Source organism: Mirounga angustirostris, unplaced genomic scaffold, assembly GCF_029215605.1.
Source record: "Mirounga angustirostris isolate CCGP_5_RB_7025 unplaced genomic scaffold, mMirAng1.0.hap1 SCAF_4, whole genome shotgun sequence".
Classification (NCBI taxonomy): Eukaryota; Metazoa; Chordata; class Mammalia; order Carnivora; family Phocidae; genus Mirounga; species Mirounga angustirostris.
Genome location: NW_026991712.1, coordinates 170694623 through 170718871, shown reverse-complemented (window position 1 = coordinate 170718871; position 24249 = coordinate 170694623). Strand labels below are relative to the sequence as shown.

The following is a 24249-nucleotide window of genomic DNA, read 5'->3' as shown; positions in this document are numbered from 1 at the left end:
TGTCCAAGACTAGGGAAGTTAGGGTAAATGGAATGTGACTGCTAAAGGGTAAGAGGTTTCTTTTTGGGCTGGTAAAATATTCTATAATTGATTGTAGTGATGGTTACACAATAGTGAATATACTAAAAACCATTGAATTGTACACTTCAAGTGGGTGAATTGAATATTATGTGAATTATATTTCAGTAAAGCTGTTTTTTTAAGAAAAGGATAGAAATCTTTGAAAGTAGAAATGAAAAAAAAAAAAAACCCAAGCAGATATCTACCAGTACTGACTCTTAGACACCTGACATTTAATTTTAATAGTTTGATAGCTGTGTATATGTGGGCATGGTGCTCATAAATGTTGAGTAGAACTGAATCATAGATTTTGTTGTAGACAGGACTTTGAAAATCATTTAATCCAGTTCCTTTTTGCTGGTGAGTAACAAAAATTCCCTGAGGGGTTAAGTAACTTGCCTCATGTCACATAACTAGTCAGGTTCAGGTCTCCCAGCTGTAGTATTTTTTCTATTACTTGTGTAATCAAGTGTTACTGTCAGTTTAGTTACTTGTTAAGGTTTTGTCTACATGTGCAGTCATGGGACCTTTTTCATTTTGACTAAATAATAGATCTTTTAAAAATCAAACAATGGTCTAGATTTTCCCCCTGTTGAATTGAGTGGCTCTATTTAATTCAGTCACATTGTTACACAGATTGTGTGCATTTTATTTCTTTGGGGGGGGATATATTTCCTGTGTAGTGCATTCTTTTTAAATTGTAGTAGCCTTGATGTGCAGTGCTTGTTGTTTTGGGTTATTTTTTTTTTAAAGGATCCAAGGTGGGGTGCCTGGGTAGCTCAGTCAGTTAAGAGTCCAACTCTTGATTTCAGCCCAGGTCATGATCTCAGGGTGAGATCATGTGAGATTGTGAGATTGAGCCCTTCACCGGACTCCGCACTCAGCGCACTCTGCTTGAGATTCTCTCCTCCTCTACCCCTCCCCCCGCTTGCACACATACACACTCTAAATAAATAAATAAATAAATAAATCTTTTTAAAAATTAAATAAAGGATCCAAGCTGGCTTCTCTGCCATGTTTGTTATGTACAATGGTCTTTAATCCTTGCTCATTTTGTTCATCTAGCTTGGTTTTATTTGGAGCCCAGTTGACAAGAACCCTTACGCCTGGTATAAAATATAGTTCATTTTTGCATCTTTTTTTTCATTGTTGCATCTTTAAAGTGAACAGGCTTGCTTTTGATTCCACCCTTCATTAAAATGTTTTACCTTGACGACTCTCAAGGGATGGGGTAGAGGTGGATACTGGAGAGCTCGGAAGGTTTTCAGCTCTTTGCTTAAGACTGCAGTACTTACTGGCTTAGTTCAGACTACCTTACTTTCATAAACCAGTAAGAGATATAGACAGAAATGATCAAGATTTAGCAATAGCTAAATATTTATTATTTATAATATCTATTAGCAATAGCTAAATCTACCCCTCACCAAGAAAGTAGAGTTGTTAGAAAGAATTAGGGAGCGGGGCAGAGGGTATGGTTGAGGAGGAGAGATTTAGAAATATGAATATCCTTAAAGTGCCAAAACCCCAATGATTCTGAGAACTGTAGACTTCTCTAAAAATCACATATCCCATACACTAAATTTTGAAAGTCTTTGAAAATTGTAGAAGGTTAGTGGCCCTTTTGAAAATGAGTATTGCTATTTCGCTTCAAAATGTTTCAAAATACAAATCAGACTTAAGGTGTAACTTGACATTTCATAGCATTTTGTCAGAATTGCCAGTTTCCTTACTATAAATAGATAAACCTAATAGGTAAGTGACATGCTGAAAAAGATTTTACTTTATTCTTTTTTTTTTTTTTAAAGATTTTATTTATTTATTTGTGAGAGAGAATGAGAGACAGAGAGCACGAGAGGGAGGAGGGTCAGAGGGAGAAGCAGACTCCCTGCCGAGCAGGGAGCCCGATGTGGGACTCGATCCAGGGACTCCAGGATCATGACCTGAGCCGAAGGCAGTCGCTTAACCGACTGAGCCACCCAGGCGCCCCATTTTACTTTATTCTTTTATCGGTGGATGGACCACACTCCTAGAAAATTAGGAAAAACAAATTCTCCTGGGTCATTTGGTACGTTTCCAGGCTTTGGTTTTGGCATTACTACTTTGGTTATGGGCTCAAAACTCAGAATTTGGTGAGTCTTGAGAGTGGGTGGTGCTGTAGGTGGAGAATGGAAGGAGGCGTTACAAAGTTCAGCGTAATAGCAGCCCCTCATATGCCATAACCTCACTGTCTTCTGTGCCATAATTATACTTTGAGAGCAGAGATCCTTGGTAAGAGTGGATACTATGGTGCCATTATAGAGGATTTCAAGTAGGGAGCTTACTATTCTTGGAAGTTTTCATCACCACAGTCTACCTTAGCCTGTTGACTATTCCTATGTATAAGTTATGGGACATCAAAAACTGTGTCCTTCGCCTCTGAAATGTTCTTTCTTGGTCCTTAGAGGTGGACACATTTATCAGAAATTACTGTTGTTTTGTTTTGGTATGGCCTTTTATATATATATCCCCAAGATCATCTAAGTATAGGAAATTAGATACTTTGTCTTATCCCATACACTATAAGGGATAATTTGACGTGTCCATGGTTTTCGTTTTTTTGGGGGGGGGTGTTTCTGGGTTTTGTTTTTGTTTTTTTTTTTTTTTAAGTTTTTTTACTTATTAGAGCGTGCATGTGGGCGGGAAAGGGAGAGAGAATCTGAGGTAGACTCTGTGCTGAGCGCAGAGCCTGATGCGGGGCTTGATCCCGTAGCCATGAGATCATGACCTGAGCCGAAACCAAGAGTCGGACACTTAACCGACTATGCCACCCAGGCGCCCCCCTTTTTATTTTGTTTTTAAGATTTTATTTATTCATTTATTTTAGAGACGGTGGGGGGAGAGAGGGACAGAAGGAGAAGGAGAGACTCTCAAGCCGACTCTGCTCTGAGCATGGAGTCCAATGTGGGGCTCAGTCTCACAACCCTGAGATCATGACCTGAGCCAAAATCAAGAGTTGACACTCAACCGACTGAGCCACCCAGGTGCCCTGTGTCCATGTTCTTAAAGAGCTGCTTACAAACCCATATGAGAAGATGGTAGCTGAGGGGCGCCTGGGTGGCTCAGTTGGTTAAGCAACTGCCTTCAGCTCAGGTCATGATCCTGGAGTCCCTGGATCGAGTCCTGCATCGGGCTCCCTGCTCGGCAGGGAACCTGCTTCTCCCTCTGACCCTCCCCCCTCTCATGTGCTCTCTCTCTCTCTCTCATTCTGTCTCAAATTAAAAAAAAAAAAAAAATCTTAAAAAAAAAGGAAGATGGTAGCTGATCTGTGGTAATTATGGGAAAGGTTATAGTATCTGTCCTCATTAGCTGAGTGTTCTGTGTTGGTTGATGGAAAGAAAAAAGAAATGAATTAAATTGGTAGTCCATTCTTCTCCATGGTAGATGTGCTTAGTTTGGAAAGAGTACTGGACATTGTTGAAAAGGGAAGATATTTATATTCCTTGTCCCGTTACTCAGTTTTCTCTCTGCTGAAGGTAACAGGTATGTTTCCTCACATTCCTGTCTTGTTGTTTGCTTGCAGCCCAATGCCTTGGCACATTAATTCTGTGACCCTATAGTCTTTTTCAGGGCAGCGCTTGAAAGTTGGAAATAATATAGAAATGTGTACCTTCTGTAGCAGGTCTAATCAGAGAGTTGTCTCCCAAAACCAGGCAAGAGCTAAAGGAAGCATAAATCCAGTGTGAATGAAAAGTGAAAAGTCACAGTTGGATATAAACAAGGGGGAAGTGAAAGGCAAAATATAAAACAGAGGATTTCAGTGTGTACCCACTTGAGAGTGCTCACTGTGCTGGAGTGAAACCTGAGAGTTACTAAGAATAACTTCACATATCCAGGCAGTCAGGTCTGGTGTGTGGGAGAGAGAATAGAATCCTGATTCAGATGCTGTACTCCCTGTCCTGGATACAGAGCAGCACTATCCACTTTGCCTATTCTTCGTATAGTTTAGATTCACTGCTTACCTCCACTGGGAAGCTTTTGGAGGTCACAGAGGATTCTGGCAGCCCTTGGAAAGGATATTTTTATTGGATTGGATTATAACTTGAGAGTTGCCCAGCTCCCAGAAGAGTAGGACCTAATCCATTTCCCTTAAGTAAGTGGGTTTTTTTGTTTTGTTTTTTTAAGTTTGTTTTTTCAGCTTTGTTTGTTGACTGGCAAGATTTTTTTCAAATAAAAAGGACAGGGTGTAAGTTAAAAGTAAAGCTAAATGTTGCCTTTTGCTGGTTTACCTTGCGGATGGCATTTAAGATCCTAGAATACACGTAACTTCTCAGTTAGGTTGCCTTTCTGCCTGATACTTGTGAAGATAGTGTCTATTCTGCCTGGTCTCAGGACAGGCAGAGAAGATCTGGCATAGCAGCCAAACTCAAGAAAGCCTGCTGCTTCAGTTTTGACTTACGGAAGACTATTCTCTTTACAGATTTTTGTAGCTCAAGTAGCAGCCCTTCTTTCCAGCCCATCAAAAGCCACATAACCATTCCAACAGCCCATGTGATACCTTCTACTTTGGGGACCTCTCCTGCCAAGCCAAATTCTATACCTGCTGGACTCTCTTCCTCCAAACTCCCTTTGTCAGGGCTGGCTGAAGGTGTGGGGATGACAAGAAATGGAGACCTAGGTGCAATGAAACGTTCTACAGGCCTGTCTAGAGATTTCATGTATCTTTGTGGTGCTACTGGAGAAAATGGAATTGAGCAGTCCTGGTTTCCAGCAGTGGGCCATGAAAGAGAAGAAGAGGTGAGGAAGTTTGATATTCCCAGTATGGAGTCTACCCTTAATCAGTCGGCAATGATGGAGACACTTTATTCAGATCCTCACTACCAAGTCCACTTTCACAACCCAAGAGCTGACACAAACAAGGAGTTATACAAAGTGTTGCCTGAGACCAAGAAGGCACCGGGCAGTGGGGTGGTATGTGAGCGGAATGGACCTCACCCTAATAGCAGTGGAGTGCTCCCTTTGGGACTCCAACCTGCTCCTGGCTTCTCCAAGCCTCTACCCTCTCAGGTATGGCAACCGAACCCTGACCCTTGGCACCCCCGTGAGCGATCTTGCGAGCTCAGCACTTGTCGTCAGCATCTGGAGTTGATCCGTTTACAGATGGAACAAATGCAGGTAGGGGCCCTTCTTTCCTTGGATTTGGTGGGTTCTTTGCAGATCTTAGAACTATATAGGTTTTGTCCTGTAAGTTTTGGCTCTAAAGAAAACATTTGTAAGAAAGATGTAAGATGTTTATAGATGGAAAATGAAAGCTTGTGAATACCATTGAATGTGGTGGTCGTCTAATTAAACAGCAAATAGGTCCTCCAGAGTAGAGGGTTACAACAGAAGACCCCAGGAGGTGTGACACTAACACTAATTGTGTACTTATGTACCAGTCACTAGGCTAGGTACTTTCACATACAGAATCTTAATTTAATCCTTGTAGCACTTTGATGAGGTAAATGTAGAAATTTACCAGGTTCTTAGAATAAGTAATCTGTCCAGGGTCACAAAGCTGGTAAGTAGCAGAGCTAGGGTTTAAAAACTATCTCTAAACCCCTGTGTTTCTTCCATTATACCAATTTTTGTGTTAAAAAAAAAAAATGCCTTGTGCTGCTTAAGGAAGGAAAAAAAAGCAAGACATACTCTCCTTTCCTGGTTGGTGAGGACATCTTAGCTCCTGGTTTGCCTCTCTTGCCAGATAATGAAAGATAAGTGACCTTTTCTTAGAAACTAGAGCCTTTATGAGCAGGGAGTGTCCAGTTGGCAGAAATCTCCCTGGCAGGTTCTTTCCAGTCATGCATCAGAGCTAAAATTATTTCATAAACACTGGGCCTCCTCAGGCTGAGCCAAAGTGAGCCTTGACTAGAGACCCAGCTGGGTACTGCTCAGGTGTTTTCAGGTGCCTGTGGGTCAAGATCAAGCCCCTCTGGGCCTCCTTGTCTTCCAGCTTCAGAATGGAGCCATCTGCCACCATCCCGCTGCATTTGCTCCATCACTGCCCCCATTAGAACCAGCACAGTGGATCAGCATCTTAAACAGTAATGAACACCTTCTGAAGGAAAAGGAGCTCCTCATTGACAAGTAAGAGGTCAAGGGATGCCCTAGGACCAATATCTGCTCTCCCAGCCCCCACTGAGGTCACCTAATGAGGTCTCTCCAAGGGTAGCACATCCCTCTCTGTTTGAATCCATGCCTTGCCTCATGGTAGAGCTAGGTTGATAAGCAACCTAGTCCTATATCTGACTAATGGGACGGGCCAATTGTGTATCCTCTGCAGGGACTCTGGGAGTGCCTAAAGTGGACATCCAGTTCTTTGTAGCTGATCTTTCCTCATTTCCCCCAAGTCAGCTTTCTTACTTGCTCTTCCTTCTTCAGCAAAACAGTGTTATCCAGATGCAAGGCCTTTGCTTAACATAGTATGAATTGTACTCATGTTGCAAGTGGGTTAGTGTCAGGACCCTGGACCTCATTCTACTGGCTTTTGCAGGCAGAGGAAACACATCTCTCAGCTGGAGCAGAAAGTACGGGAAAGTGAACTGCAAGTCCACAGTGCCCTTTTGGGCCGCCCTGCCCCCTTTGGGGATGTCTGCTTGCTGAGGCTGCAGGTAAGCATTGGCAGCCAGAATGACATTCTGGTTGTCATAACTCAGTGTCTTCCCTTTGCTTGGTACTGCTAGGTATCCAGGAGATAGAAAAAGGATCAAGTGATATAAGGTGTTCTTGCCCTTAATGGGTAGGCATCCTAATTATAATGCATCCCTTGTTCTGCCTTTGTGGGGGCAGAGAAGGCTCGGGGGTAGAATTAGGTATGCCTTGGTGTCAGGACATACTTGGGAGAAAATGAAGGCAGATCAAGGTACATAGTAAGGTTCTAGAGTTGGGTGATGTTCTGAGAAGTCTTTTTCTCTTTTTTTAAGATTTTATTTATTTGAGAGAGAGAATGAGAGAGAGCACATGAGAGGGGGGAGGGTCAGAGGGAGAAGCAGACTCCCTGCGGAGCAGGGAGCCCCATGCGGGACTCGATCCCGGGACTCCAGGATCATGACCTGAGCCGAAGGCAGTCGCTTAACCAACTGAGCCACCCAGGCGCCCCTGAGAAGTCTTAATCTACCAGCCTTAGCCCAATGGAGGGAGAGGCAGAGGTAATGGGATTTAGAGCCATGCTCATTTTTTTATTTTTCCATGTCTAGGAGCAACTAAAGGAAGCCATGTTTTCACTGAGGGCAGTGGCTCCTAAAAAAGCCTGCTCTGTTCACTTCTTCTGCAATATGGGCTTTTGAGTGATGGGTATTAGACAGATTATAGTACTGGCTTTGCCACCTAGTGGGCCTGTTCAGACAGTGTTCTATCTTATAGAATCAGAATGTTAGAGTGAGAAAGGCCCTTACATAAAATCTAGTTCAGTCCTCTAATTTACTGGTGAAAAAATTGAGGCCCAAGAAGGAGGAAGAACTTTTGCCCAAGATCAGAGAGAGAATGAGTAGAGGAGAAAATTTGAGTGTGCTTCAGAATCACCTGAAGGGCTTGTTAAAACACAGGTTACTGAGCCCCATCCTCAGAGTTTTCTGATTTAGTGTGCTGGGAGTTGGGCTCAAGAAGTTTTCTTTCTTTCTTTTTTTTTTTTAAGATTTTATTTATTTCTTTGACAGAGAGAGAGCGAGCGAGAGCAGGAACACAAGCAGGGGGAGGGGGAGAGGAAGAAGCAGGCTTCCCCGCGGAGCAGGGAGCCCGATGCGGGGCTGGAGCCCGATGCGGGGCTCGATCCCAGGACCCTGGGATCATGACCTGAGCTGAAGGCAGACGCTTAACGACTGAGCCACCCAGGCGCCCCCCAAGAATTTTTATTTCTGACAAATCCCCAGGTGATGCTGAAGATGTTAGTCCTAGGACCATGCTGTGAGAAGCACTGCTTGAAGAAATTCTTAGAGAAGGATGATATTTGACCACAAAGTAGACTGAGGATAACTAAAGTACATGGGGCCATAAGGTTGAGGAACAGTTATGTATTGAGAATCTTTATGCAGGAATTGCAGCGAGAGAACACTTTCTTACGTGCGCAGTTTGCACAGAAGACAGAAGCCCTGAGCAAAGAAAAGATCGAGCTTGAAAAGAAACTCTCTGCTTCAGAAGTTGAAATCCAGCTCATCAGAGAATCACTCAAAGTGGCGTTGCAGAAGCACTCAGAGGAGGGGAAGAAACAGGAAGAAAGGGTGAGCTAAGGAGTTGGTAGCTTTCTAATTCACAAAGGAGTTGGCAGTCAGCCTTCTCCTGCCGAACCCTAAGCTGTTTCTGGCCCCCGTTCTTGGAACTAGGCGGAACCAATTGGGTGAGATCCTGCATTGACTTCTCGTGCAGGACTGGTCTGCTAGAAATGGCACCCCTCCTTTTGCTTCATCTCCACAAAACTGCCACAGACAGAACGTCCCTCACTGCCCCAGGTTGTGATGGGCTTCCAACTGACCTGGGTAGAAAACCAGCCTGGGCAGTCATACCGGATGGTACTGTTGCAAGATGTTTAAACATCTATGGTAAATTTACATCATTCAGCCGAGTTTTTCCTTATTCTACCTAAAAATTAGAAAAGAATTCTGTGTGTGCAGCCAGTTTGGGAATTTTTACATTTTTACCTTAGAATTGCCTTAGGGTAAGATTGGTCATCGTAGAAGGAGCTGATTTAAAATCTTTTGCTTCTGTTTCACAGCTTGCTCTAATGCAGATGTTCTTGGGGGACCAGTTAGTAATGTTTAGTTCTGGACCACTTGCATCAAAATCAACCAGAGCAGTGCTTCTTAAACTTTAATGTGCTTAAGAATCACTGGGTCATCTTGTTTAAAATTCAGATCCAGGGGCACCTGGCTGGCTCAGTCTCAGTGGAGCGTGTGACTCTTGATCTCGGGGTTGTGAGTTTGAGCCCCACGTTTGGTGTAGAGATTACTTAACATCTTTTCTTTTTTTCTTAAGTAAAATAAAACACAGATCCAGATTTAATACTTCTGGGGTGGGATGTGCCTGAAATCCTACATTTTTAACAATCTCCCAGGTGACATTGCGGCACTAGGATAGCAAGGACTTAGAGGCTTGTTTAAAAAGAAACTTTCAGTCAAAATACATGTATCTCAGTTATATAATCAAATACCAATATGTTTATAATAAAACTTAGTAGCTCTGTACCCAACTCCACTCCACAGAGATTTCCATCTTTAACTCTTTTTCTCCTGACATATACCTTTATATTTCTGAGTAGTATTCTTTTTTTTTTTTTTTAGAGATTTTATTTATTTATTTGAGAGAGAGTGAGAGAGAGAAAGAGCACAAGAGGGGGGAGAGGGAGAAGCAGACTCCTTGCTGAGCAGGGAGCCCGATGCGAGACTCGATCCTGGGACTCCAGGATCATGACCTGAGCCGAAGGCAGTCGCTTAACCAACTGAGCCACCCAGGCGCCCTCTGAATAGTATTCTTGAGGTTTTTGCTGTTTTTGTTTCATGGGTGCAGTATCTTCTCTCTCTGATGATACTGATTTTATCTTTTGAGATGTCTACATCTACTTACAGTGTTGTTTCTTTTTTTTTTTTTTTTCCAGAACGTTTTGTTTTGTTTCGGTGTCTTTCACGTCAGAGGCTTGGTGATCCTTGAATGAATGGGCACTCATGTTTAAGAATGAAGTATTTAGGGGCGCCTGGGTGGCTCAGTCGTTAAGCGTCTGCCTTCAGCTCAGGTCATGATCCCGGGGTCCTGGGATCGAGCCCCGCGTCGGGCTCCCTGCTCAGCGGGGAGTCTGCTTCTCACTCTCCCCCCTGCTTGTGTTCCCTCTTTCGCTGTGTCTCTGTCAAATAAATAAATAAAAATCTTTAAAAAAAAAGAATGAAGTATTTAAAAGCTGGATAGAAGCTCTGGGTTCATGGTAATTTCCTGGTGGACTGCATTATAGGATAGTCAGATTTAGACTGCCTTCTCACTTGGGAGCCCTCAAATATTAGTATCTGAATGTCTTATCTCACTCTCTCCAGAAAAAGAATCAGTCTTCAGCCTGCTGCTTAGTTGGGAGGCTGAGGACAAGAATGCTTTTGGCCTTTAGGACCTCAATATTGAGAAAGAGATTAGGCTTAGAGTCCCACAGCTCTATAAATAGATTTTTACTTATACTTACTTTCAACCCAGTGCTGCACTCTCTCTGCTGTGACTGATATCCCTGAGTTTGGAATCTCCCTCATCTGATTTCTCCAGAGAATAAATTTCCTCCAGTCTCCTGTTAGGGAAATCTAGGGTAAAAATGGTATCCAGCTAACCTGTATATAGACTTCCAGAGAGTGCCCTATTTTCAGATCTGTGGCTGATACCTGCCTCACACGTACCTGGTACTTCAAGTACAGAGGTACTTGTGCGGTGTGAAGGGCACATTGTTTTCCAAGTTGTCTGTAACTCCCTTTGCAGGTTATAACTCTTCTCTAAGTAATTTATCTCCCGTCTACTTTCATCTTCTGTAAATACATTGAAATCTCATACACTTTTGCCTCCTCCTCTATTAAACTTTTTAAAATTAGTACTTTATTTCCTTTCTGTCATTTTAGAAATGCTTTGGAAGGGAGAAGAGATAAACATCTGTGGGTAATCCACCATTTTTTTAATTCAAAGATTTCCCCAATAAGAGACTGGAGATTTATTCTCTGGAGAAATCAGATGAGGGAGATTCCAGACTCAGAGATATCAGCATTTTCAGTAAGCTTCCCAGCTGAGTCTGAGGCACATTAAAATGTGAGAATCACTGCTTTAGAGCTTGAAAGGGTACAGGTTATACCAGGAGTAAAGCCTTTGGCTAAGTACTTTCTTATCTTTGGATTAAATTAGGTCTGTGTTTCCTTTTGACATCAGTAGATCTGCCTTTGTCTCTGCTTTCTCTTGCTTCCTTCAGCATCCTTTTTTCATAAGCCAAAGAAAAAACCATAATAGTGAAGAAAAAGTCTCCATTCAGCAAATCTTGGTTGGTGCCCACTCTGTGCCAAGCATCGTGCTTGGCACATCATACTGGGGCTATGATAATGAGTAAAATGGACACAGCTCCTTCTCAAGAAGTTTAGAGTCTCATTAACCCTTCCAGGTGATTGCTTAACTTTAAATCATATGTGGTGTTTAGGGAAGAATGCATTACTTATCTCACTGGGACAGACCAGACCACTATGAATAACAAAGACACTATCATTATTTGGGAAATTCTAAGAGTTTAGAAGTTTTCTCCCAGACCAGGAACCCAGGACAAAAACCAGAAAAATTCTTTTTAACAGGCATACCTTGTCTTATTGTGCTTCACTTTATTGTGTTTCTCAGATACTGCATTTTTTACAGATTGAAGGTTTTTGGCAACCCTGCCTCAAACAAGTCTGTTGGTGGCATTTTTCCAACAGCATTTGCTCACTTCATATCTCTGTGTCATATTTTGGTGATTTTTGCAATATTTCAAACTTTTTGATTATTATTATTATGTCTGTTATAGTGATCTGTGATTAGTGATTAAGACTTACTGAAAGCTCAGATGATGATTAGTATGTTTCAGCTAAAGTTTTTTTTTTCAGATTTATTTATTTTTTAGAGAGAGTCGGGGAGAGGGGGAGGGGAGAAGGAGAGAGTCTTAAGCAGACTCCATGTTGAGTGTGGAGCCCAATTCGGGGCTCAGTCTCATGGCCCTGAGATCATAACCTGAGCCTAAGAGTTGGATGCTTAGCCAACTATGCCACCCAGGCACCCCAGCGATAAAATATTTTTTTAATTAAGACATGTACATTGTTGGGACTGCCTGGGTGGCTCAGTCAGTTAAGTGCCTGCCTTCAGCTCGGGTCATGATCCCAGGGTCCTGGGATTGAGTCCCGCATTGGGCTCCTTGCTCTGTAGGGAGCCTACTTCTCCCTCTGCCTGCTCTGCCTGCCGCTCCCCCTGCTTGTGCTCTCTCTCTCTGACAAATAAATAAAATCTTAAAAAAAAAAAAAGACATGTACATTGTTTTTACATATAATGCTATCACACACTTCATAGACTACAGTATAGTGTAAACATAACTTTTACATGCACTGGGACACCAGAAAATTCATTTGACCTGCTTTATTGTGATAACTCGCTTTATTGCAGTGGTCTGGAACCAAACCTGCAGTGTCGCCCAGGTATGCCTGTATATAGAAGTGCTACCAGTTTTTAAAAACTGCCCAAGGAGCCCTTCTTCCCTACCCTTGATTGGAAAATTCAGGTGTGTTAACTCTGCAGTTTATGCCCTAATCTTAAATGGCAAAATTTGATCACCTCCCTACCTTCATTGCAGTAGAACAACATTTACAGCCCTAAGGGCAGAGACAACAATGGTCACTTCAGAAAAAATGTGATGTTCAAGGTCCTAGAGGAGTCAGTGGAGACAGATTCTTGACACTTCTTTCCCTAGGTAAAGGGTCGTGATAAGCATATCAATAATTTGAAAAAGAAATGTCAGAAGGAATCAGAACAGAACCGGGAGAAGCAGCAACGTATTGAGACCTTGGAGCGCTACTTGGCTGACCTGCCCACCCTGGAAGACCATCAGAAGCAGAGCCAGCAGGTAGCAGCAATGTCTGGGTGTACCTGGGGCAAGCAAGAGAGTAGCCAAGCAGGGGCACTTTCTCAGTCTCTGCTCTAAGCAGTTACACTGTGGTTTCCCGAAAGGAAAAACCCAAAGGAGTCATGTCCAGACTCACATCTGTCAACTTTGCAACTGGACTGCAAAGTTTTTGAGATACTCAGTCTTCCTTGGCTTGTTGACCTAAGCATGGGATCCTGTCTCTCAGCTTAAGGATTCTGAGTTGAAGAGTACAGAGCTGCAGGAGAGAGTGACTGAGCTGGAGAGTTTGCTGGAGGAGACCCAGGCAGCATGCAGAGAGAAGGAAGTTCAGCTGGAAAGCCTGAGACAGAAAGGAGCAGAATTCTCCACTAGACATAGGTAAATATCTCAGTGTGATTGAGGAAAGGAGTAGAGAGCTAAGTGTGCTCCACTCACTACCTGTGTGACTTTGGGCAAATCACTTTACTTTTCTGAGCTTCGTTTCTTTGGGATGTGAGTAATAGGAAAGCTGCGTATGGGTAAGGAATAGGTCTTTGAGATGGAGAGTGGAGGGTGTAGTGTTGCAGTGGGGGCTTGTTATTGTATCCTTTGGAAGGTCCAACTCAGTGCCTGGCATGATAATACTGGATAATAATCTCTGAGTATGTATGTGTTGAATGAAGGGAGCCACTTTATAAACTGGGAAATTAGTTGTCTGTATATTTGCAAAAGCATATCCTGGTGTTAGGGACTGGGGAGGAAGGGGGTTATCTACATTTTGAACCTTGTAAGCTGAAGGCTACCAGCAACATCTATTTCTCTTCAGCCCTAGGAATTGTTCTGTCGATGGTCACAACAGGTTCTAAGAACAAAGCAGGATGCCATAATATACTCTCAGAGTGTCTTGAGAACCTCTTCCATATTAATTGCAGTTTCTGAAAATGTGATGGCTGTGTTTCAGCAGCCTCTTGAACCAAATCCAGTTTCTAATGGGATGGATTGGATTTCTCATGCCATGTTCAACCACAGTGACCCTGTTGTTTATCTCAGCAGATGAACCATGATGAAAGTGATTGTAGGGATCCATTGGAGGAGACCAGTGGTTGGAGTCAGAAGAGAGGTTGGAGTCAAAGTTGACTCTGCCCCAGACTTTGTGTGCCAGGAAAAAAGTTTTTTCTTGTATTTTCCAATATTTCTGCAGTATACATGTATGACTTTTCTAATCTGAATACCTGTGATGAATGTTTATTTTTAAATATCAAAACAAATATAAAAGAGCTTTGGGCAGGTAGAAAATTGGTGGCACATTAGATAGATGCTGGCCTCTAGGGAAGGAAACTAACACTAGGCAGCCTGTGTGTGGCACACCCTATGTTACAAAAGACCTAACATTATCCCCAGCTACGGCTTGGAAGCGCCTGAAGTGTCTTACCCCCAAATATACAGTAAATACTAGAATCAGGAGTCAAAGCCACATCTGTCTGACTTCAAAATTCTTGAAGAGGCCGCTGTTTTTCAGCCTGCAAGATAAGCAGTGTGTGGAGGAGGCCAGTGGAGAAGATCCAGCCCAACAGGGAGAAGGTCCAAAAGTGGAAATGGAGTCCTGGCAGAAAGAATGTGATTCCCTCCGAAAGGTGACTGAGAGTGTCCAGGCTGTAATAGAGGGCAGGCTGAGAGGAAAGAAAAGATTGTGTACTGAGAAGGAACCATGAATTTCTGGCCCTAGGCCACCTAAGATCTGTTACCCAGAGCTTTCCTCCCTTTTCTGAGAAGTCACCCCTGCATAATGTTTGCATTTTAGATATTTATCCTTATGACAGGCAAGCAGAGTTAGGGGAGGATATGCTTCTGAACATCTAAACTAGATGCTCCAAAATGGTGCACTGAAGCTTGGTGCACTTCATTCATGGCTTAGGCCCCATACAGACCTCTTATACTGGGCAGAGTTCTAACCAGTGGGGTGGCCCTAATTCAGTAGAGAAGAAAGTCTCCAAACCTGTTGGTGAGGCTGAGGGCAAGTCAGCAAAACAGAAGACCCAGAAATGGTTCAGAGAACACCTGAGGTCTCAAAGGACAGGAAACTGGGCCTGTTCAGTTTCTCTCCTTAGACAATCAGTGTGACCAAACTATAAATCATAGCATCTACCACAGCCCTGGGTAGGATAGACTTCATTAAATTGAATTTTTAGTCATGTCCTTTACTAAACCAAAATGTAAACTGGTTATGTATAAAGTTTATTCCACTGGCCCACAGTCATCAGGGTGGGTTCCCCCAGTAGTGGTCATAGGTCCACACTACATTCCTGTTTAAACCTCTTTGTGAGTTGAATACAGAAGTGTGAAGCTAGTTAGCTAGGATAGGGAGTCTGGATTATATTTCTGTACGTAGAGCTAATTGTTTTCACCCTGGTTTCACTGTTGATTGGCTATAGCCAGTGGGTCTAATAGCCAGACCACAGATCCTTGTGTAGCTTCTTGCCCTCTGACCTCACTGTCAGCCTGTGCTTATAGGCTTCCTTGATAACTTTGCCTTTCAGGTTGTGGAGAAGCAACAGCAGAAGATGGATCAGCTGCGTTTACAAGTACAGGTGAGCTGGTGTCCTTGTGATACGGTAGGCAGGGCTTGACGGCATCTCTAGAATTCAGCCAACTCTATTCTGTGTCATACAGTTTGCCCAGTTGTTGGGAGTATAGCAAGAATGAGGCCCAATCAATGCTTCTAGCCTACAATCTTGTTGGGAAGGGGTTTCAGCACAGTATTATGAGAGCAACGTTCATGTTACTTTGGGGGAGCATAGAAGAGTCAGTGAGAGCAGCGGAGGTTAAGGAAGGGTTTCTGGAGATCATGAGCCTGGAAGGAGGAGGAAGAGTTAGCCAGGCAAAGAAGAGCTGGATAGGTTGCTTTTGGAATTCCAGATAGAAGGAATAGCACTGGTAGGAACATGGAGGCATGAAACAGCAGAGTTTGCACACAGAGCTGCAAGCAGTCTGATATTGTCGAAGTAAGGTGGTGTGTAGAAACTGGGCTAACTCCAACTAAGTTTGCTTTTATTCTTTTGATAGGTGATGGGAATCTACTATAAAGATTTATTTTGGAGAGAAAGCACTCGCAAGCAGGGGGAGGGGCAAGGGAGGGGGGAGAGAGAATCTCAAGCAGACTCCCCTCTGAGTGTGGAGCTTGATGTGGGGCTCAATCCCAGGACCCTGAGATCAATGCCCTGAGCTGAAATCAAGAGCCAGATGCTTAACTGACTGAGCTACCCAGGCGCCCCATGGACATCTACTATAGAATTTAATTTGGGAGTGATGTGGTTAGATTTGCAACTCAGGCTTGAGTGTGGAAAGAAGAGTGGCATTTGGAGAGAGGCAAGGCCGGAGGCTGGTGGACTACTACAGAAATTCTGTGAGAGATGATGAAGGAACCTGGCATAAGGCAGCATAGCAAGGAAGAGATGTGAGGGAACTGATTTAAGTGAATTTTTGGAGGTAAAATTGAGAGGAATCAGTGACTGACAAGATGTAGGGAGTTAAAGAATAAGGAAAAATTAAAGACTCCTGGTTTCTATTTTGGGCCAGAGTGTGTGTGTGGGGGTGGGTTTCCTTAATTGGGTTCTCCAAGAAATCCTAAGCAAAACAGGTTCACTCAGGTTCTCTTTGGACTCCAAAAGAGTTTTCACACCAAAACAAGTGAAATGCACTCCTCTGAGAACAGCTCAAAGCTGCAGTTCTGCCTTTGCCATATCATGTGGGTCAGGCTGTGTCTGTCTAGTTCCCCTATTTCAAGTCCTGTAAGGATAGTCAAGCCTAGTGAGTGTTTATACCCATCTAAAATCCCAGATTCTTGGTAGAGTTTTTAATGGATCTCAGATACATTTCCTGGAACCCACAGGTTCCACAAAGGTTGAAAAAGCCCAACATTTAAGTGGTACATTTACCCATGATGAAACTCCTCAGGCAAATTAAAGTATCAGGTGCATTTGCTGGAATCGGGTAGATTCACAATGGTCACCTAGTGTATTTCATGGTGATGAGATGTTCTCTTTTGGAAGTTACATTTTTTTATTAATACAAAATGGAAAATTCAGAAAATTGTTAAATACTTGATTCAAATAAGTTTCAAATTTGGGGGAAGGGATTGGAATGAATAGGATGAGAGGCAAAAAATAGCAAACATAAATACCTCCCTCTCCCTGACCATCCCTACACACACACACACACACACACTTTTTTTCCTTCCCTCCCTCCTAACTAGATTAGGTGCCTGTGGGAGTGCTATCCTACCTTTTATCTCTGTCAGAAGCATTTAATATACAGTGTTCTCAAGGGCTTTGGCTGTGAGCTCCTCAAAGACAGGTATTGTTCGGTATTGTCAGTATCCTCAGTGCGTGTCACAGTAAGTGCTCAATAAATACTGAACTCAACTGACTGGACATTCCCTGCCCTCAAGAAAGTTAATGGAGGGGGGAGTCATGTGCACAGCCAACAAATGTATTCATGAACCATGACGGAAGTGTGAGTAGCAGGGCGAGAGTACGATTAATAGGATCTGATTTGCGGATTGAGGAAGGCTCAGGTGGGCCTTGAAGGACTCCCGGGTGACAGCAGAGCCGGAGAGTAGCCTGGGCACAGGGGAAGGGGGGTACGCAACAGCACTGGAGCTGGGGCCTTTGGGAATGAGGACTGTTCAGTCATCTGGTGGGACTGGAGTGGAGGCTGTGTGGAAGATAAGAAGAGATATGGCTAGAAAAGTAGGTAAGGGCCAAACTGGCCTGAAATGCCCTGCCGAGAAGCTGGCCTCTAGTGGGTACATGGTCAGTGACTTATAGGAGCGTTTCAAAGGGAAGTAGCAGATCAGGGCTGTCCTAAGGTAATCTCTTAGCAGTGTGTGGTGGGGTGGGGCTTTACTATGTCGTCCAGGCCGAAGGTGATGCGGTCTGAACCAGATTTGTTACTCATGTGTAATCGTACCCTTCAGAGCCTAGAGCAAGAAGTGGCTCAGGAAGAAGGAACAAGCCAGGCCCTGAAAGAGGAGGCCCAGCGGAGGGAGACAGCTCTGCAGCAGCTGCGTACAGCCGTGAAGGAGGTGAGTGGCATTAGCTGGGCTTCTCGGTACTGCCTCCACAAACCTGATTGTTCTGTGAACCCTCCCCATCCCTACTGCCACAAGAGCCCTCATGTTTGAGAGATCCCTGCTGAGCTTTTTTGGCAGAAGAATGGGAAGGGACATTGCACCATCCTTTTTATTAAAGGTCCTAAGCCCATCTTAGAGTGGCCATAATTACCCAGGAATGCTTTTTGGATGTGAGAAGTCAGTCTCTCTCCCTTTGTCTTCTGTAGCCACAGGTTTGTGGGGCTGGGGAGGAAGGGTTCAAGAAGACTGAGAGCTTGGTGGTCCTCATGTAATAAACAGAGCAGTCAGCAAGGGGTGACCAAGTTCACTGACCTAGGAAGGAGTCTCTCAGAGCTGGGATTGTCACATGGCCCAGTGTGGGTGAAGGGCAGGGACTGGAGAAGCAAGTATTCAGTGTCTTTAAATCGGAATTGAGATAGGAAGGGGAGAATGGGTTGAGCTGTTCAGGGAGAGGGAAGGGAGGGAAGGAGACACAGACATACCTGAGTAGCCGGTCTTTGTAGGAGAAGCCTGACACCACTGAGGTGAAAGTGTGAAAAGACAGGTAGGACACATTCTAGCACTGTGTTCTCCAGGTTCCTAGTTCTCCAGCCCCCCACCCAGTGGCCGGCCACTAGCTGTATTGTGCACTGTCTTTCTTGCCCCCTTTATTCCTCTGACACACACTGATGAGGCTGGCTCGTGGCCACTTTTGTCAGGGTGGCAGGGAGAGATTGAAACCAGTGTCTCCTCAGATTTCACAGTTCACGTTAAGCCTTCTCTAATAGCCTGGTTAACAGAGTTGGCCGAGGGACTGGCTTCAGATAGAGTTCCGAGGGGCGGGAGTATTATCTCTGGTTCCTGAACAGAAACCTCTGCAGGCTGATGACTCAGAGTCTGCTGGGGAGTGGTTTCCTCTCCAGTGCTGGAACCCTACGGGCCCCATCTACCTGCAGGAGAATTTAGGCCCAATATTAAGAGTGGGGGGAGTACTAAGCCTGGTGGTAGGGGTTGCGGCGGGGGTGGGGGGTGGGGTGGCGTGATATCACCTATGACTCATATATAACCACACACAGGTACAGATATTCTGCCCTTCCCTGGGCCTGGGTTAATGTGTTTGCCCATCTGTCTGCTCAGCTTTCAGTGCAGAACCAGGACCTGATTGAGAAGAATCTGACACTCCAGGAACACCTGCGCCAGGCCCAACCAGGGTCCCCATCTTCACCAGACACAGCCCAGCTGGCATTTGAGCTGCACCAGGAGTTGGCCAGTTGCCTTCAAGATCTGCAGGCTGTCTGTAGTATCGTGACCCAGAGGGCCCAGGGCCATGACCCCAATCTCTCCCTGCTCCTGGGCATTCACTGTGAGTTCTCAGGCCAGTCTGGGACCCAGGAGAGAGTGGTTCTCGTTCTCTTGTCACCCCACCCAGCTTTCCCATCCTTACTTGTGTGAACAAGGCTTTGTAGGCCTGGTCACTGCCCCCTGGGAGTTTATGTGTTTAGCAAAGTAGACAGTAAATCTGCTTTGGAAACAGGCATCCTTATGGGTACCTGAATGCAGGATGAACAGAAAATGGTCCTGAGGCAGCAAGTTTTCAGCTCAGGTCTTGATCTCAGTCCGGGTCATGCATTCAAGCTCTGCATTGGGCTCTGTGCTGGGCATGTAGCCTACTTAAAACAAACAAAGCAACGTGCTATGTCCCCAGATCATGGGCCTTAAAGAGCTTACTTATCCATCCTGCCCCCTCCACATGAAAGCATCTCCTAACTGACTCACTAACATTTTCTCAAAATGCTCTCCTACTCAGCTGCACAGCACCTGGGGACTCAGCTGGATTTGCAGAAGCCGGATATGATCAAGAGGAAACTAGAAGAGGTTCAACAGCTGCGCCGTGACATCGAGGACTTAAGGACCACCATGTCAGACAGATATGCCCAGGATATGGGAGAAAACTGTGTCACACAGTGAGGAATGCTGGGGGTGGCACACGCTCTGTTCCCCCAGGGAAGATCTGCTCTGCTGAATGCCCAGTCTGGCAGGTCCTGCCCTGACAATCTCTTGCCTCCTGTCTGCTGCTATTCCCAGAGAGAAGGGGTGGAAGGGGTTAAGAACCTGCATCTGGGGCCAAGGGCTGATTAAGGAACTGTGCCTGCCCTGTCCCACATTGGCTTTGCCTTGTTGGATTGCATTTGTCCTGTCATCCTGATTTACCCTTTGAGGGTGAGTTACTAATTAACTTCTGCAGGTTGACTGATAGGTCCTCACAGACCTTTCCAGCCCCAGGCTGATGTCAGAGGTAAACAGCCTGCTCAATTCCCTTTTCCATCCTCTTGGTTGGATCCACATTCATTCCCACTCCATACCTTGGTCCTGCTGATGCCCAGAGTTCAGTAGAAGGCCTGGAAAGGCTGAGTACCAGACACGATGGCCATGTGAGAATTCTCAGGCCAAGAGGCCAGCCTGCCTGGGATCTGAGCTGGCTTTCTTGGGTATTCTTAGGCCTGGTCCCGCTGCTGCTTCCTCAGGGCTCTTGTTCTCACAGACGCCTCAGGGTGATCTGTTTATTAGCAAAGTGCCCACTAGAATTGGCCTAAGGATTATATCCAAGCCTGCCCCATCTGTGTTGTCATGCCATTTTACAGGATGGCCCACTCTCCAGCTGCCCTGTCCCTCGGGGCCCTGGCCACATGATTAGCACAGCTCCCTTCTCTTTTCTTCTCAGGCCAGTCAGGTAGCCCCCTTGTAAACTTTTCTTTATGGTTCTGGATTTGGGCAGGATTTTCCCCAAGAATACCACAGGGCAACTGCCAGGCTGCTCACCACCTCCTCCTGGGGCTAAGGGATGGCATCCAGCCCTGACTTGTGCCTCGCTTTTGTTTGGGGGCAGGTCCTTTCCCTTTCTTGCTCTGGGGCTTCTTGAGAGTTCAGAGTACCCAGTATAGTTTGGCTCTAAGGTATAGCTTTCCTTATTTGCTGGGTTTTGTTTGGGGCCTTTGGACCCTATGCTTTCTGGTTTCTCTTGCCTCCTCATTTAGGGAGCATCTCAAACACAATTGTTTGTATCTGGTTGTTGGGCTGGCCCCAGGCCTCCGCTAGATCTGGAGCGAGGCCAAGCCAGGGCCTTGTAAGGGTATGCAGGAGCACTGAGCAGTTCAGGAGCCAGCCACTATGAGTTTGTTGGTAAGTTTTGAGCCATCAGAGAAGTATCCTGAACCTCACTCTTGGGTCTGAATGAGACTAAGTGTTTTTACAGTTTTGTGTCTTTTTGAGTGATGTATCCCTTCCATTCAGAACAGCCCCACCCAGCCATCCCCTCAGCCTCTGGGCTCCTTCCTGCCTCCTAAAAGCAGAGCTGCCTGGTTGGTCTCCACCCTGTGTTGGGAGCCCAGCCACCATGCTCATGGGTATTTTTCCTCAAAGTTTATAAGCAGTTATTTATATGAATCCTTGTTATGTCAACTGGTTTGTATTGCCTATTTTGACTACAAAATAAAATAGTTAACAAACTCCTCAGTTTTCCATCACCATCATCACCATCCCTTACTCCACCCCTCATTTTGGCTTGTTGGAGCCAAAGCCTGGGTGTTTAGCCAAGTTCCCCAGATGGCAGCAAGGAGGGACCTTTGGCAGGTCCAGCCTCACGTCTGTATTTCTACCACTTCCGCTCCTCTGTTCTCTGTGGGGACAAATACCTCTTCCCACACCACTTTCTATTGGGTGAAGCGGCCCTGAGTCATTGAGCAAGTCTCATTGGAAAGAGTTTCAGTAATCCTCTGAGAGGAAGTAGCTGCCGCTAGGTTGCTGTGAGGAAGTGGCTTCTCAGGAGCCAAGCAGGGCACTGTTTGCCCTAGGGAGCTGGGGTTCTCTTCCTGGGCTGCTATTGGACCCTGGACCTGGGGAGGACTTGCGAGGGGAGTCATGTCCAACCCCAGACAGCCAGCCACGCCTCCAAATTTGGGCTGGTTGTTAGAGTCCACTCCCTCTGAACCCCCTAGATTTTTTCTGGGAGCAGGAGCAGCTTTAGAATGCCATCTGGGATTGGGACACCTGGGTGGCTCACTGGTTAGGTAACTGCCTTTGGCTCAGGTCATGATCCCAGGGTCCTGGGATCAAGTCCCGCATCAGGCTCCCTGCTCAGCAGTGAGTCTGTTTCTCCCTCTTCCTCTGACCCTCTGCCCGCTTGTGCTCACTCTCTCTCTCTCAAATAAAAAAAAAAAAAAAGAATGCCATCTGGGATTGAGGTTGAGCTAGGGCCACCCTAAGACCATCTGTGGATCTTTAACAAGGGTGGGCCAGGCTCTGCCTCCACCCTTCTAGAGCTAGCAGCCTCTTACCTTGGTCTCCATCTGGTGCCTTGAGGGTGTGGCCCTGTCTCTGGCCGCCACCCTTCCTTGTCTCAACCTGCCTGAGTGGAGAGGAACTTCTGGGGAAATCCCGCAGGGGCTGTCCCTGCTTTGGTGTGCCAAGGGGTTAGCCAGCTGTGAGGGTCACCTGGGGGGCTGTAGGAAGGGGTCCCTTGGCGTGAGGTTCCCTAGCCAACGAACTGTAGGTTTCAAACAGCCCAAGCCTTCAAAGCTCTGAATCGTGGCACCAGGGGTGGGTAGCTGGGTGCAGCAAACCCCTGGGGGAGGCTAAGGAGGCGGCCTTTCCACACCGTCACCCCTGCTCTCCCTGGGCTTTGTGGCCACCCAGGCCCCTCCCCAGCCTCATACTGAGCCCCAGATCTGGGAAGGGCCGAAGGGGGCGGCCTCGCGCGGCGCTGGGGTCCTCCGCGCGCCCGGCCTCTGAGGGGGGAGGGGCGGGGGCCAGCTGTGCGCAGGGCGGGGTCGCGCAGGCTCCGCCCCGGCCGCACGCCTGCCCGCGCCGCCCATTGGTCCCGAGAGCGGTGACTCGCGGGCTGAGCAGGAAGGAAACCGCTCCCGAGCGCGGCGGCGGCGTCTCCAGGCCGTGCAGCTGCAGCTACAGCCGTCCGTCCGCCTGTCGGCTCGCCAGTCCAGCCACAGCATGAGCGGCCTGCGCGTCTACAGCACGTCGGTCACCGGCTCCCGTGAAGTGAGTGCACGCCCGGGCCGCGCTGGGGTCGGGGGAGAGCGCGGGCGGCGGTGTCTGGGCGCTACGGCCCGGCGCCCGAGACCCACCCCCACCACCCCAAGGGCGGGGGCGGGACGGGGGGGCAGGGCGACGAGATGCGGGGCGCGGCCTCCCGGGTCGGGTCCCCAGGTGGGCTCCGAGGCTCAAACCCCTCCTTTGGGCATCCTGGATCCTTCGCAGCCCCAGCACAAGCTGCCCACGCCCATCCCGTCGCTCAGACACGCACTCTCTGCAACCCCACTACCACTCCGAGCCGGTCCTGATCGTGCCCTTCTCCCCTCCACTTTGTGTGTACCTGGGCGGGGGTGGCCCCTTACCAGCTTCCACTCAAGCCTGCCCTGCCTTCCCCTCGCTGAGCTCCTGGTTCTCCCCCCACCCCCAAACTTTATCCCACTTCCCTTCTTCGTTCTGACTCCCCTCCACATGGTGGTCCCTCTCATCCTGCACCACCGCAAGCCTGACTCATTCTCCTAACTCCCTAGTGACCAGAACGCTGGCCCAGGGTGTGGAGGGGGACAAAAACCACTGGCCACAGCCCCTTTCTTTCTGCCCAGGGTTCCCCCATGAATCCTCCAGCCTGCTCACTAACCCCTGCCCGCCGTCTACCCCCAGATCAAGTCCCAGCAGAGCGAGGTGACCCGCATCCTGGATGGGAAGCGCATCCAGTACCAGCTAGTGGACATCTCCCAGGACAACGCCCTGCGGGATGAGATGCGAACCTTGGCGGGCAACCCCAAGGCCACCCCACCCCAGATTGTCAACGGGGACCAGTACTGTGGGGTATGGGCCCCCGGGGTTGGGAGTGGGGAAGTGTAGGAGGACTTCTGAGTCAGAAGTCAGAGTCAGACCTGAGACAAAACACCAGCACTCAGGTGACCATCTCTCCCCTCCCCTCCCCTCCCCTAGGACTATGAGCTCTTCGTGGAGGCTGTGGAACAAAACACGCTGCAGGAGTTCCTGAAGCTGGCTTGAGCCCACTGGACTCCGCCACCACGTTCCCCCCCAGCCACCGCCCGGCCAGGAAGGACCTTAGGACCAACTCCCTGTTATTCCTAACCTTCTGACCTTGGAATCGCTCCCCCCGCAACCCAAGCCCCTTCTCCCCTCTCCTCTGTTCAAAGGCAACATTCCTTACCCACTAGTTTCAGAAATTGTCTTAAGCAACAGCCCAGGTGCCGGCTGTCCTCAGCCAGGCCCTGAGGCCGCCACCCTGCCTGGCACTGGCTGATGGGTGCCTTTGTTGGTTCCATTAGCCAGGGCTCTGCCAAAGGCCCCGCATTCCCCGTCCTGGGAGCACCCTAGAGACAATTAAATGTCCCATTCCACTGATGCCGTGTCTGTTTGATATGACCTGGGCCTGGGCCCTTGCTTGTGCTGAGGCTCTGCTCCTGTGGGCAGGTCGGTTGAGTGGTCT

At 46.9% G+C, this 24249-nt stretch overlaps 2 protein-coding genes across 6 annotated transcripts in view; both read left to right on the top strand.

Moving 5' to 3' along the window:
- Positions 1–24164, top strand: part of CEP85 (centrosomal protein 85) — a 37519-nt gene extending 13355 nt beyond the window's left edge. For 2 of the 5 annotated variants that reach the window (XM_045898379.3, XM_045898378.3), the window contains 12 exons: positions 4517–5211; positions 6029–6162; positions 6569–6686; positions 8106–8291; positions 12503–12655; positions 12882–13033; positions 14154–14268; positions 15172–15222; positions 17610–17717; positions 18882–19107; positions 19552–22796; positions 23742–24164. In XM_045898379.3, coding sequence (XP_045754335.1) covers positions 4517–5211; positions 6029–6162; positions 6569–6686; positions 8106–8291; positions 12503–12655; positions 12882–13033; positions 14154–14268; positions 15172–15222; positions 17610–17717; positions 18882–19107; positions 19552–19712 — 2099 coding nt within the window. In that variant the 3' untranslated portion in view covers positions 19713–22796; positions 23742–24164. Of the gene's footprint in view, positions 1–3945; positions 4190–4516; positions 5212–6028; positions 6163–6568; positions 6687–8105; positions 8292–12502; positions 12656–12881; positions 13034–14153; positions 14269–15171; positions 15223–17609; positions 17718–18881; positions 19108–19551; positions 22797–23741 lie in introns of those variants that run through there. The other 3 variants (XM_064589722.1, XM_064589723.1, XM_045898380.3) reach the window with 3 other exon arrangements.
- SH3BGRL3 (SH3 domain binding glutamate rich protein like 3) lies at positions 22664–24164 on the top strand. Its single transcript, XM_045898377.3, has 3 exons — positions 22664–22796; positions 23448–23615; positions 23742–24164. Exons 1-3 carry the CDS (start codon positions 22749–22751, stop codon positions 23805–23807), a joined length of 282 nt encoding a protein of 93 aa, XP_045754333.1. The 5' UTR covers positions 22664–22748; the 3' UTR covers positions 23808–24164.
- Positions 24165–24249: the final 85 nt, after the last annotated feature.

Bases quoted from the DNA above. Each gene is read 5' to 3' on its own strand.
- SH3BGRL3 (XM_045898377.3), top strand. From the start codon at position 22,749: ATGAGCGGCCTGCGCGTCTACAGCACGTCGGTCACCGGCTCCCGTGAA. The intron at 22,797-23,447 runs GTGAGTGCACGC...GTCTACCCCCAG, and splicing joins CGGTCACCGGCTCCCGTGAA to ATCAAGTCCCAGCAGAGCGA. The intron at 23,616-23,741 runs GTATGGGCCCCC...CCCCTCCCCTAG, and splicing joins ACGGGGACCAGTACTGTGGG to GACTATGAGCTCTTCGTGGA.